General features: G+C 37.1%; 1 protein-coding gene across 3 annotated transcripts; it reads right to left on the reverse strand.

Moving 5' to 3' along the window:
- Positions 1–939: 939 nt before the first annotated feature.
- Positions 940–9,781, reverse strand: rpe65c (retinoid isomerohydrolase RPE65 c). 3 transcript variants are annotated; one of them, XM_063890481.1, is made up of 14 exons: positions 9,654–9,781; positions 8,215–8,297; positions 7,364–7,514; positions 6,685–6,792; positions 5,970–6,111; positions 5,486–5,633; positions 5,256–5,337; positions 4,942–5,074; positions 4,107–4,249; positions 3,887–4,016; positions 2,845–2,959; positions 2,585–2,679; positions 2,376–2,487; positions 940–2,156 (listed from the first exon to the last, which is right to left on the reverse strand). In XM_063890481.1, exons 1-14 carry the CDS (start codon positions 9,686–9,688, stop codon positions 2,011–2,013), a joined length of 1,623 nt encoding a protein of 540 aa, XP_063746551.1. In that variant the 5' UTR covers positions 9,689–9,781; the 3' UTR covers positions 940–2,010. The 3 variants fall into 3 exon arrangements, with proteins under 3 accessions (XP_063746551.1, XP_063746552.1, XP_063746553.1); XM_063890482.1 differs by lacking the exon at positions 9,654–9,781 and adding an exon at positions 9,366–9,561; XM_063890483.1 differs by lacking the exons at positions 8,215–8,297; positions 9,654–9,781 and adding an exon at positions 8,059–8,156.
- Between the last annotated feature and the right edge of the window lie 2,116 nt (positions 9,782–11,897).

The following is an 11,897-nucleotide window of genomic DNA, read 5'->3' on the forward strand; positions in this document are numbered from 1 at the left end:
CCAATCAGAAATCAGCTACATTTTTGAACTGCCTAAGCCGCGCCCACGTAACGAAATTCAACAAACGAAGATCTCTCACTCTAATGTTATTTAGTCCACTAAAGTCAAGATTGTGATTGTCATCTATCCTCTCACCTATTAATTTCCCTTGATACATGAAAGTAATGCTAATCCTTTCAAATTTTAAAAAGTCCGTTAAGTTTAATGATTGAATGGTTTAAATTGCTCCTCTAAAACAGATGATGGTCTTACGTTTTACATTTCAGTGAGGGGTCTGCTTACTAAAACGATCTTAAATGTGCACTTTATTTCAAAGGATTTCCTATTTCGGTCATTTCTCATTCAAAAATAACTAAAAGTGTTTGATACAAATACAATTATAATGCCAAATTAATATTCGAATTGATTCAATGAATGTTGAGGGTTTTTACAGAGGAGGTCTGAAAGAACGACATATTCACTATTATATTTGAGTGCAGGCAATAAAACTGTAAGCCGTTTATTGACAGATGAACAGCTCGCCCTGATCGTATAGTGGTTAGTACTCTGCGTTGTTGCCGCAACAACCCCGGTTCGAATCCGGGTCACGGCAGTCTTTTCAGAAGCTCAATAGCACAAATAAGCTATGACACCTTTAACATTAATATTGGAGCTCCAAAAGAGGTTGATTTCCAATTAAAAGGATCAAGCTATATGCCATGTACTCTAATAATACACCTGCTGCTCAAGATAAGTAATCAATACAAACTAACTCTCAAACATACTGGAAGTGCATAACAACCCAATATGTGAAAATCCTAAAAGTTATATAATGATAAACATTTGACTTGTATTCTATTTTACCATATATTGCTGTATTTGCTAGGGTATATTATTTTCAAACATTCCTAGTAATAGAAAGTTATTATGTTTTGATTACACATGTCCCGTTAATTGAAATCAGAGTAGTAAAAGTTTTATTTTCATACTTTGAACAGAAATTGGCAATCATTTTTACATTCTGAATACAAATGTGTCCACATGGACAGTGTACAGCAGGTACAAAAAGCAGTTAATTGCCCACCCCAATGAGCAGAACCCTTTAAAAGGGATGGAAGGTACTTTTAAAATTAGCGAGATATCATTTAACATGCATTTATTGATTGTGCCACTTGGGGGCAGCACAAGAAAACTTGTAAACAGAACAATTCTAACAACTGTTACACAGGAGCTGTATTACTCGTTTCTCATGTCCGTATTGGAGTTTTTGTCTGGATAATATAGGTGGCATGTACAAAAAAAATATGTACTTCTATATAAAAGTATTATCACAGGTCAGATACAAGGATAGATACAGGAAAACATTCTACTGTAGAATATATATACGTCTATATGTAAGTCTATATTTCTGTTGCTGTAGTATATAGTCTTTTATAGAATGGTCTAACTAAATCTTGAACATTTTATATTGAGTATTCTTTGTGGTTCATCTCCATTCTACTGTAGATATGTATATTACCTTTATGATTATTGCTTTTACTTGTATTATATTTTATTATGTTTATACTTTTTTTCCACCTTTTATGTTTAATTATTTTAATGGTTTTTTTTGTTGGTGTGTACACTATAAAGAAGCAACTGCAACCAGCTTTTTAAATAAAATATTTAAAAAACGTTTTAAAATATTGTGTTTGACACCTACTTTACATAAAATCATACAAAAATATGCAGTTATTATTTTTGAAGTTAGCTCTCTCTACACGGGCACTCCACCAGCAACAAGACACTTTTTAATTGTGAGCAAGTTTGGACCAAAAAACATTAATTCTACTCTATTTAACAACAAAATAAATGTACAGTGTTTTATCAGGTCCTAAGGGCATGACGGGGGGAAAAAAAGTTCTAATTAAATCTAAAGAAAGGTACTTTGGGAGCCATTTTTAGTTGAAAAATGTAGTGAGCTGGCAGGAAAGTGAAGGCGTTGTGCTGTTTATAAGGCATTTCTTGGCTGTTTCAGGACGAACGTTGAAGTCACGGTTTGTAGAGGCCGTGGAGGGTCACGGGTATGATGGTGTTGACCTCGGCCCGGGCCAGCTCTGTTAGTTTCACAGCATCCAGCACCAGCAGGAAGCCCGGTCTCTCTGCACCTGGCTTCACCACGATGCTCAGCAGCACACCTGGAACGATGGGTAAAAATCTGAGTTTTAATAAAGACATGATAAGATGTGTAAAGAGATTTGAAAACAGTTAAAGTTTATAATTTGATCAGACGCAGATTTTTTTTTCATTTATGGTCAATTCTCCAGATATCAAACGGCTCACTAGTAGAGATAACAAGATCATTTATCTTCAGACAAAAATGTTGTGATAACTCAATTTAGGAGAACATGTAGTACCATCGTCCTCCTCTGTAGCTTCCGGCGTTGGTACAAACAGCGGCTCTGAAGGGTAACAGTCCTCCTCCTGCCACACCCAGGTCTCTTTGGTCTGTACGTTCAGCTTGACTATCTACAGCAAGACAACAATAAACACCCAAAGTCTCGATCACCAAATCATTATCATCATCATAATTACTTCTCCTGTGAATCATGAAAGCACTCCTTACCCTGTCAGGGATAAAATGGTTGAGTCCCAGACCGTATGCAAAGGAATACTTCTTCCCACGACACAGAGAGTAGTTTATCTGTGGAAACTCAAAGGCTGAGAAAATGAGAAAAAAAAAAGAATGGTAGTAAGCATCTGAAAAAAGTTAATTGGACCTCAATTTTGTTTTGTCATGATTTTAGGATCAAGAATGAACCCTGCAGATACATTTAAAACCATTTTACTGGTGTGAAATTCACAGTTTTTCTGTGTGTGTGTTACCCTGTCTTGGTCCAGAAAAGAGAACCTCAGGCTCGAGCCAAATGGTTCCATCGCTGTGAAGAACAGCAGTTGCTGTGGTGTAGGGAAGACACACCAGATTCTTTCCCTGCTCCTCCTAAAATATACATGAGACACACACAAATGGATGGATGTATGTATATACACACACACACACACACACACACACACACACACACACACACACACACACACACACACACACACACACACACACACACACACATGCAAACACACAGTTTACTCTGAGGGGGTATGTTATACAGTAGTGTGAGAACTGTGTGCTTTATGTGAAAAGACTAACTGGGTAAACACAAAAAGTTTACACAGCTAGCTCAGCAGTTAATTTAAGTCGAATATGCTGAGGCTAGTAGCTACAAGTAACCGACACTGTTACATCCACTATTTTTGACAGATCTTGGTCCCGGTATTGCCAGGCATCTTTTATCTACTCCTTAAATGCCCCTGTTGGAGCAATATCTGTAAGTGCTGTAAAGGTTTTCATTACAGCTGTTTTTTGGTTGTTGATTGAGGAAAATTTTGTTTTTCTATGTTTAGCTTGACTGCTAACCTAGATCTGTGCTAACAACATGCTTTCAACTTTTGTAATGTCTTGTTTACCTTGTCCTATTGTCTTTGGTTTAAATGTGTGTATAATGTCAATATTTCTCTTTATCGGTACTATAAACTGAACAATGCATAATAACGTTTCTGAAACTATACTCTATATAATATTTGCCTCTCAATTGGAGCTATGTTAATAACATTTAATTGTATTCTATGTTTATGACATTAACACATGAAACATGTTTGCGTGTACAGTAGGTAATTACAATTATATTTTCATGGAGTGTGTTCAAAATAATTTATTAGCGTTGATAAAAGATTTTAAACACAGATCAAGCAAAGTCCAAAAAACTGATCAGTCGATTAAAACATTGTGCATTTTATGAAATGTGTTCAGTTAAGACATTTAAAGGACCTCCACAAATTTCAAAGTAAAAGTAACATTACTATTGCTGACCTTGTGTATATCCAGTGGCAGTACATATCGCCTGACCTCAGGCTGAGGAGCTCTCATCGCTGCCTTCTTCACTTCCTCCCATTCCTGCTTTATGTTGGCCAGGTACAGGTAGTCATACACAAAGTCATGTCTGCCAAAAAACACAGAGATATTTCATTATGACATAATTAATTACACTTTTAGTTTTCACTCATACAGACGCACAAAGGCTCACACTCACCCTTTCCACGTGCAGAGGTCAACCACAATGAACCCCTGATCCTCGTAGGCGTTAATATGGTGAAAGATGTTGAAAGCTGATGTTCTGAACTTGTGGCTGCTCAAATGTTCGGCTGGGTCCTTAGTGGCCAAGTGAAACCATGTCTAGAGTAGACACACCCACATACATGCAGAGACACATAATGTAGACATACTGTATGAACAAAGATGCGCAGGCACAGTCACATGAAACCATACACACTTCCCTTCCCTCTTCCAGAACTCAAAATATACAACATCCCTGGAATGATTATAAGACAATGGGTTTCTGTGCACAGACATGTAACAGCTGCATGTCACTTGTGGTCGTTCTGTATCATTCTGTGCCTTTTAATGGTTGTTTAGCATCTTTTTGTGGTAGTTATGTGTCTCTTTATGGTCATGTTGCTTCACTTTGTTGTGTCTTATTGTTTATTTTTTTATAGTTCTGTGTCTCTTTTTAGTATTATTCTGTCTTTATGCATTTGGTGTTGTTGTTGTAGTTTGACTTCAGTTTGTGGTAGTTTGTGTTTATTTGTGTTCATCCTGCATCACTTATTGATTGTTTTGCTACTTTTTTTTCATTTGACTTTTCTTTTAGGTCCTTAGTTATTACTCTTCATTTTTGCGACAGCAGTTTGTTGTTCTCTTTATCTCTTTTTGGCTGTTTTGCTTCTCTTTGGAGTTGTGTATGATTGACCACCAACAAATGTTAATACTTTATACTGACAGTGTCGTCCAAAGGCCCCTGAGTCTGTAATCCATTCATTGTTCACAAACCATCTAACCACCACCCTCTTGTGCCGCCTCTTGCTTACCCCCATGCTTTCGTTGGATTCAAAGCAGTCCATGTATGTGGCCCCTCTGACGCTCCAAGCCGACAGGAACTTGAGCAGGTTGATTTTTACCGGCTGCTCCACAAACACAAAGTGGTTGTCTGTCATACCAAAACTACAAAAAAATAGAGCGATAAACAAAACAAATCACTAAGCAGCAGTTGCAACTTGTTCAGGGATCATAGAAACAAAACAGAGTTTCTTCAGTCAGTAAGTGCAAAACAAGTACAGATGCAAAGCTCAGATTCTGATGAATATGTTGTATCTTGATAAAATTAGATGAGTTTACTCAATACCTGTGTACATAGGAGGGTTTTAACCTCTCACTGCTGGGTAGTTGAACAACAACCTGGGATTTCTCCAGGGGATCCGACCCATCTGAAAACACAAAGTTGCAGTGGGTTAGTATTCTGTAATGAGTGGGTGCATGTGATAAAGTAACATTTTAGTCCAGCTCATAAGGTGAGTCAATTTAAAATCAGTCGCATTCAGTCAGATGACAGTTTAAATGTGATACAAAAGTCACCTTTCTGAGTGGGTGGGATCTTGACGATGTTATAGGCCAGACTCATGTTCTTTCCAAAGCAGTTGCCGATGTTATAGACTGTGCCATCTGCTTCAATGTGGGGGTGGGCCGTCAACCCATTTACTGAGAGGTACTTACACAGGTCCACCTAATACAAGTATGCACACAAGACAGAAAATAATTGAAGAGTCATTGTCATCGGTTCGGCAATAACATCTTTCATAAGGCCTATATCATTGATAAAGCATGACGTCATCATTAATAAGTCTATGAACAATTATATAAACACATAACAAATAGTCAAATAAAAAAATGCTGTAGAACAAAAAATATCACTTTTGGTCCAAAAATGTAAATTGAAAAGATTTACTCAAGTTAAATGTACTCATTTTAGAACAAAAACCTGGTACTTGGCTTTACTATGCAAGTGGATATTTTTTAATTTGTTTCTGATTCAGCAGGATGTAAACCAATCATCTCTCACCCTCTTCAAAGTCTCCAGCGAATCAGGATCGACCTTAGTGATAAAATTAGTCTCTGTGACGGCGTAGAAGTCTTCACCGACTGGATAGATGTTCACCATGCAGTTATCAGTCACCTCAATGCCTCTGAAGTAAGTAAAGAATCTACACAGAAACAAGGCAATATCTTGTTAAAATAATACAACTGTATTTTGAGCCCATTGGGCATTAGATTTTTTATTATATGTACAGTGTATATAATCAGGAATAAGTACAAATAAATGAGCATTACTACTAGCATGACCCTGATTTGCCATAGTTAAACAGCTTTTTTGTCCAACCAACATATTAAAAGACCAACATGCTCAGTTTAATATCTTCATAAACTTAGATAACAACCACATATTAACATTACAGGAGTTTTAATCTGGGCTAAATCAATTGACTAAATGTTTCAGCTTCAAGTTGACCATACATTTAAGGTACTATGGTTTAAACATGGGAGAAAATGTTAATAAAAAATGTTATGGTACAAGAATGTACCTGGTTTTATTTTAAACTCTCCTGGCCCCAGCTTCATGTTGAATGGACAAATATTAAAGTATTGTAACATCATCACCTAACTGTCGTTAACATAGCAAGTGAGCATATCACCCAAAATGTCATCACTATGTTCTTTTAACACAATTGGCTTCATGAATTAAGCAGAGCACCTTCAGTATGTGGTTTTGGGGTTACCTGGAGAAGATGTTTTTGCAGGGGTCTGGGTAGGCTGCTGTGCCAAACTCAGTGATGACTATTCTGTTCTCTGTCATGGCACGAACATACGCATCTGTCTTGATAAACCTGAGCAGAGAAATAACACACATCATGCTTCGCAACAAGAAATGTCTGGTCTGTTAATCATACTGTCAATCTAGTTTTGAAATTTCACAAAATACATTACTGATTCTGCTCAGTCAACACAACTATTGGAGTTGGAATAAGGATTGTTGTGGTCTGCAGCTGAGTATTGTTTTTGTTGCCTCCATTGCAACATTCCTGTTTTGATGAATTCATTGCCAGCTTTTTTATTTGGCTGCACAAAACTGCATACTTCTGTGCAGTAACAGAAATCAGATGCCATAAAAGATCTGCGTCAGGATTTAAATCTGTAGAAGAAATGTAGTGCTGGGAAGTTCACACAAGTGAATTGAAAGTGCTTTTCTGCTAGGAACAAAACAATTTAGTTCAAAAATCTGGCACAATTTAGAAAGCCTTACATCAGATGACTATAACAAAAATGTAGTGGCACATTAACAGCCTTCTTCTGGTTGGGGTATTCATTTTTTGAAGTAGAGAAAGAACATATAACTGAACACACAAATATGTTGACATGTGTGTTCTGATTTGGAAAGGTAATGAGAAGGGTTCTTACTTCCTGTAGTAGGTCACCTGACCATCCTTTAGGTCAAACTTGTGAATGAGAGCCTGCCCATCAAACAGGTGGTGGAAAGGCTCATCTCCCACCTCAAAAAGACCTGGACCCATTCGGAGAAGACTGCCGCCCAGCCATGACGGTATGACACCTGTGAACATACACACAGACACACAGACACACACACACACACACACACACACACACACACACACACACACACACACACACACACACACACACACACACACACACACACACACACACACACACACACACACACACACACACACACATAATTGACATATGGATCAAGTACATAAATATCCTCACAAATAAATTAACACTATTTTATTTGTGTACAGGTTGAACAAGCAAGATATATCGGGTAAAGATAAAGATAAGAAGATAAGAATTAATTTATTAATCCCAAACTGGGACGTTTCTGTGTAACAACAGCCTAGTACAATACCAGTCATTGCACAAGGTATAATAAAATAACAAATAAGAAATAAACATGGACTATGAACGTAAATAATCAGTCGGACAAGAAAACACTATTGCATGGGGCTAACAAAATATAAGGCAGGATATTATATACATAAAGCTACAGTTGGTAACTATTTTTTAAATAGCTTTTTGTCATATTTGTCACAATATTTTTTGGACAACAAAGAATAGGACAGGCCACTTACTCTCAATTTCCCAAAATGTCCAACCTTTCATTAGATATGAATCTATCTTCCTTTTTGGAAAGTATTCTGGAAATGTCACAAGGCCTTTCTTTCCAGGCTTTGCTCTAAGGCACAAAATGTCACTAGAAAGGTAGAATAACCTGCTTTCTCTCTTACCCTTGAGTGTAGCAGGAATAGGTTCGTTCAGCTCCTCCACTGTCTCAAAGATCTTCTTGTAGCCGGCAGCAGGATGCTCCACTCTGCAGAGGAAAACAAAGATATGGATTGGAAAAAACAATCATGTAGTACGAGTGAAAGTAAATTATTGAACAAACAAAATATGTAGCATATAAGTCTACTCACATTTTGATGCGGAAATGTTATATCATTTACTCTGGTGGTGTCATGCTCTCAAAAGCTTCGGATCAAATGTCCTGCCAGCTGTTGATACCTTGTTTCTGTACTGCCCTATTCAAAGGTTTCTTTCTTTTGTTTTGACCACTTTTTCATTTATCCAACATTCACTTACTGTGTACTGTGATACTTGTGTCTGTTTCCATTCATGTTTTTTTTTTAATCAAATTTGGACAAATAGGCAAAGTAAACATTGTTAGGAGACAGTGTTTTTTGTTGTTGACAAAGGCACTGCAGGACAGAGTGCATGCTATGGTGGAAGGAGAGGAGGCAAACTGTGTTTACATCACAGTTGCTTGGTGCTGTTATCTCACTAAAGATGGATAATGTTTCACTCATGTCGATATTGTATGTCAAAATACTGGCCATATTATCTGTTAAGAGGATTCACTTTGGTTTTTGTTGGTGCTGTTTACATTTCTCCTGATGAAGATTCTAAAAATGTAAACGGCAAATGTAAAATAAATGGGGTTTTTTTTGTTTTTCTTGTTTATCCAAAATGCAATGCAACTGCATATCTCAACAATGTTCCTTGAAACCTTAAATTCTCTAGCTATCAGGAAATCTGACACTTTTTGGACATCAGACTTAAACATCTACCCCCCAAAAAACACCACAGCTTAGAGCACAGGAATGCAACTTCTGCAAAAAAGTGAAGTATCTCACTGCTGCGCCAACAACTTTTTGGGCTTATTTTCAATTTCTTTGGTGAGTTTCGTTCAGTTTTTCTCCAATAAAAAAACCCCAATGGAACATTTTTCATGACTCACCATCAAATATTTTTCTCTTACAGGAAAAACAAAAGTCACCAACAAGATGCTTGCTCTTATAACATTTCTAAGAACCAATATATTTAGATCTTTCAGTTTCTAACTTCAAACATTTGAGAAAAAGACAGAGAAAGTTCCACTCACCGGCGTGCCATGCTGCTGAATGTTCCTCACACACTTACTCAAAAGTATCCTGCAAAACCAGACTCTGGCTTGCATTTAAAACCACTCACAGACTTCCTGTGGTGAGAGATGGAAACACGGTCCCCTCCTCCCTTTTTCCTCTCTTCCTCCCCCATCTCTCATTTTCTCTCCTACCTTGCCTTCCCTAATCCCTCCTCTTTCCCGCTGCTTCTTCCTCTCCTTCAAGTTTCCTTTCATGCCTTTTGCTCCCCTTTTTTTTTTACCCTCCTCCTCCTCCTCTGGTCTTACCCGGAGCAAAACAAGCCGGCTTTGTCTCTGCTCATTTCAGGCGCATGGCCATCAGCTCCATGTAGAATGTTCTCTTGGCCTTGAAACAAAGTCTTTCTCAACCTGGGGGCACAAACTGGCCGATGATGTGGGTCCAACCAGTAAAGTCAGCTTTTAAAGGGCAGAATGTGCTGGTATTGTTTGTGCGAGTAGAAGGAATCCAGTCTAATAAGTTCCAGACAGCCTGGACAAACCCTCAAACTATTTTAATTGGGGGGGAGAAAGAGCAACAGTTTTCCCTGGGAGGGAGAGGGTGAATGATTATCCCTGTCTGTTTCTTTGGTTCATGTCATGTTGATAAATGAAAGTTGAACAGAAGGATGAAGCGGTGAATTAAACGGTGTGGTTGCATTAACAAGAGGTTAAAAGGCTCAGTAATAGATCATCTAACGTGTGTGACAGCTAAAGTAGTACAAAAACTACTGGTTGGATTGCCATTAACCTTTGTACAGACATTCATGTTCCCCAGAGGATTAATCCTTAACACATTGGCATTCAGTTTTCAAGATCAACAACAATGTCATTTTCCAGAAATGATGACTTCTTTACTCCAAATAATTTACATACTTTCAAACAGGGCATAGTATTTGAGTCCTAATGAGATAGATTTTTCAGCTTTCACAAGGACTCAGCTGCTGTGAAAGGTAGTATTTGTTTGAGGCCATTGCATGCCAGACCTAAAGTGCTCCACCATCCTGCTGTGAATTTGTTGATGATAATTAGATTAAACTGAAGCTACTTAAACGTGCCTGTATGTAAAGTGGTTCTAACTGCCAATGACCCCTAAACAATTAAGATGGTAAATAACAAATAGAAATAACAAAAGCCAGTCACATGTTAAGTACTTGGTAATCACACAAGGGCTGCGAGATTTGGAAAAAGTCATTGCAGTTGTGACTGATATTGAAATTGAGAAATTATTTATATAAAATGAAAAGAGAATTAAATATTAATCACAATAGTAAAAGAAAATATTTTAAAATGATAAGATTAAGATAATTAAGCTAATTTCAGATTTTTTAAAATCAAATCTTAACTGTTAGTTGGGCCGGATTTCTCTTCAGCACCAGAAACCTTTATTTAGAATTTATATTTTCACATGTTTTTTAACCAAATATTGAGCAAACTGACATTGGATATTGCACTAGTCTATATTGGGATTTCTATAAAATGTCTGTTAACTTTGCAGCCCTACATCGCACACATGCTTTCACACACAGTGGTAGATAAAAACAGGAGTATGGCAAATAAATAGAACAGCTGAACATTTATTTCCCAGGAGTTTGCATAGTAAACAATAGAAAGTAAACAAAGAGTAAAACTGTGTAAGTGTACAATATAAAACACGCTAATGAATGCATATACAGTTACACACACTTCCATCTGAGGTAAAGACAAACATATCATGGTAGAACTAATACTTCAGGTCCAGCTAATAGCCATTTCACTTTTACGCTCAAGTGATTTATGCTTTAGGTGTTCAGAAAACACAAGCAGTAGCAATAGTTAGGACAAAATATTACAGGTATCTGGTAAAACCTTCTTTAGGGAGTCTAATAGGTATTAAATAGGTATAAATTAGCTATTCTGATTATTTGCAATTTACAATACCTATTGTATATCCAGTGCAAAACATCTCTATCCAATAAACTAAGCAGGGATGGGATCAACATGAAACACAGTGTCAGTAATAATACAAAAAAAAACTGTGAAAGAAGTTTAAACTATCTAGAGTTGTTAATGAAAAAGCCAAGATCCCTTAATCCAAGATCTTTTCAAAAACCCCTGAAATGGTACCGTTAAATTGCTTGAAAAGCAGAATAAAGAGAAAGAGCAAAAAAAGGACAAGAATGGGAAATGAGATCAAAAGACTAAAACAGTTTCCCAAATAACTTGAGATTCTATGATATAAAAAGATTAGTAAAAAAAACAAAGACAAGAAACAACCCAAGGAAAGACATTTCACTGCTCCCAATGTCATAATTTATATAAATTAAGAAATCTATAACTAATTATTCCCATATGGACCAGGGTCCTTAGAATTCTCCCAAAATGCAATCTGCAGTTTATCCACACACACACACACACACACACACACACACACACACACACACACACACACACACACACACACACACACACACACACACACACACACACACACACACACACACACACACACACACACACACACACACACACACA

This window comes from Eleginops maclovinus, chromosome 9 (genome assembly GCF_036324505.1).
Source record: "Eleginops maclovinus isolate JMC-PN-2008 ecotype Puerto Natales chromosome 9, JC_Emac_rtc_rv5, whole genome shotgun sequence".
Taxonomy (NCBI): Eukaryota; Metazoa; Chordata; class Actinopteri; order Perciformes; family Eleginopidae; genus Eleginops; species Eleginops maclovinus.

Bases quoted from the DNA above. Each gene is read 5' to 3' on its own strand.
- rpe65c (XM_063890481.1), bottom strand. From the start codon at position 9,688: ATGAGCAGAGACAAAGCCGGCTTGTTTTGCTCCGG. The intron at 2,960-3,886 runs GTCAGCAATAGT...TGTATATTTTAG, and splicing joins TGCCACTGGATATACACAAG to GAGGAGCAGGGAAAGAATCT. The intron at 2,488-2,584 runs GTAAGGAGTGCT...GTCTTGCTGTAG, and splicing joins ACCATTTTATCCCTGACAGG to ATAGTCAAGCTGAACGTACA.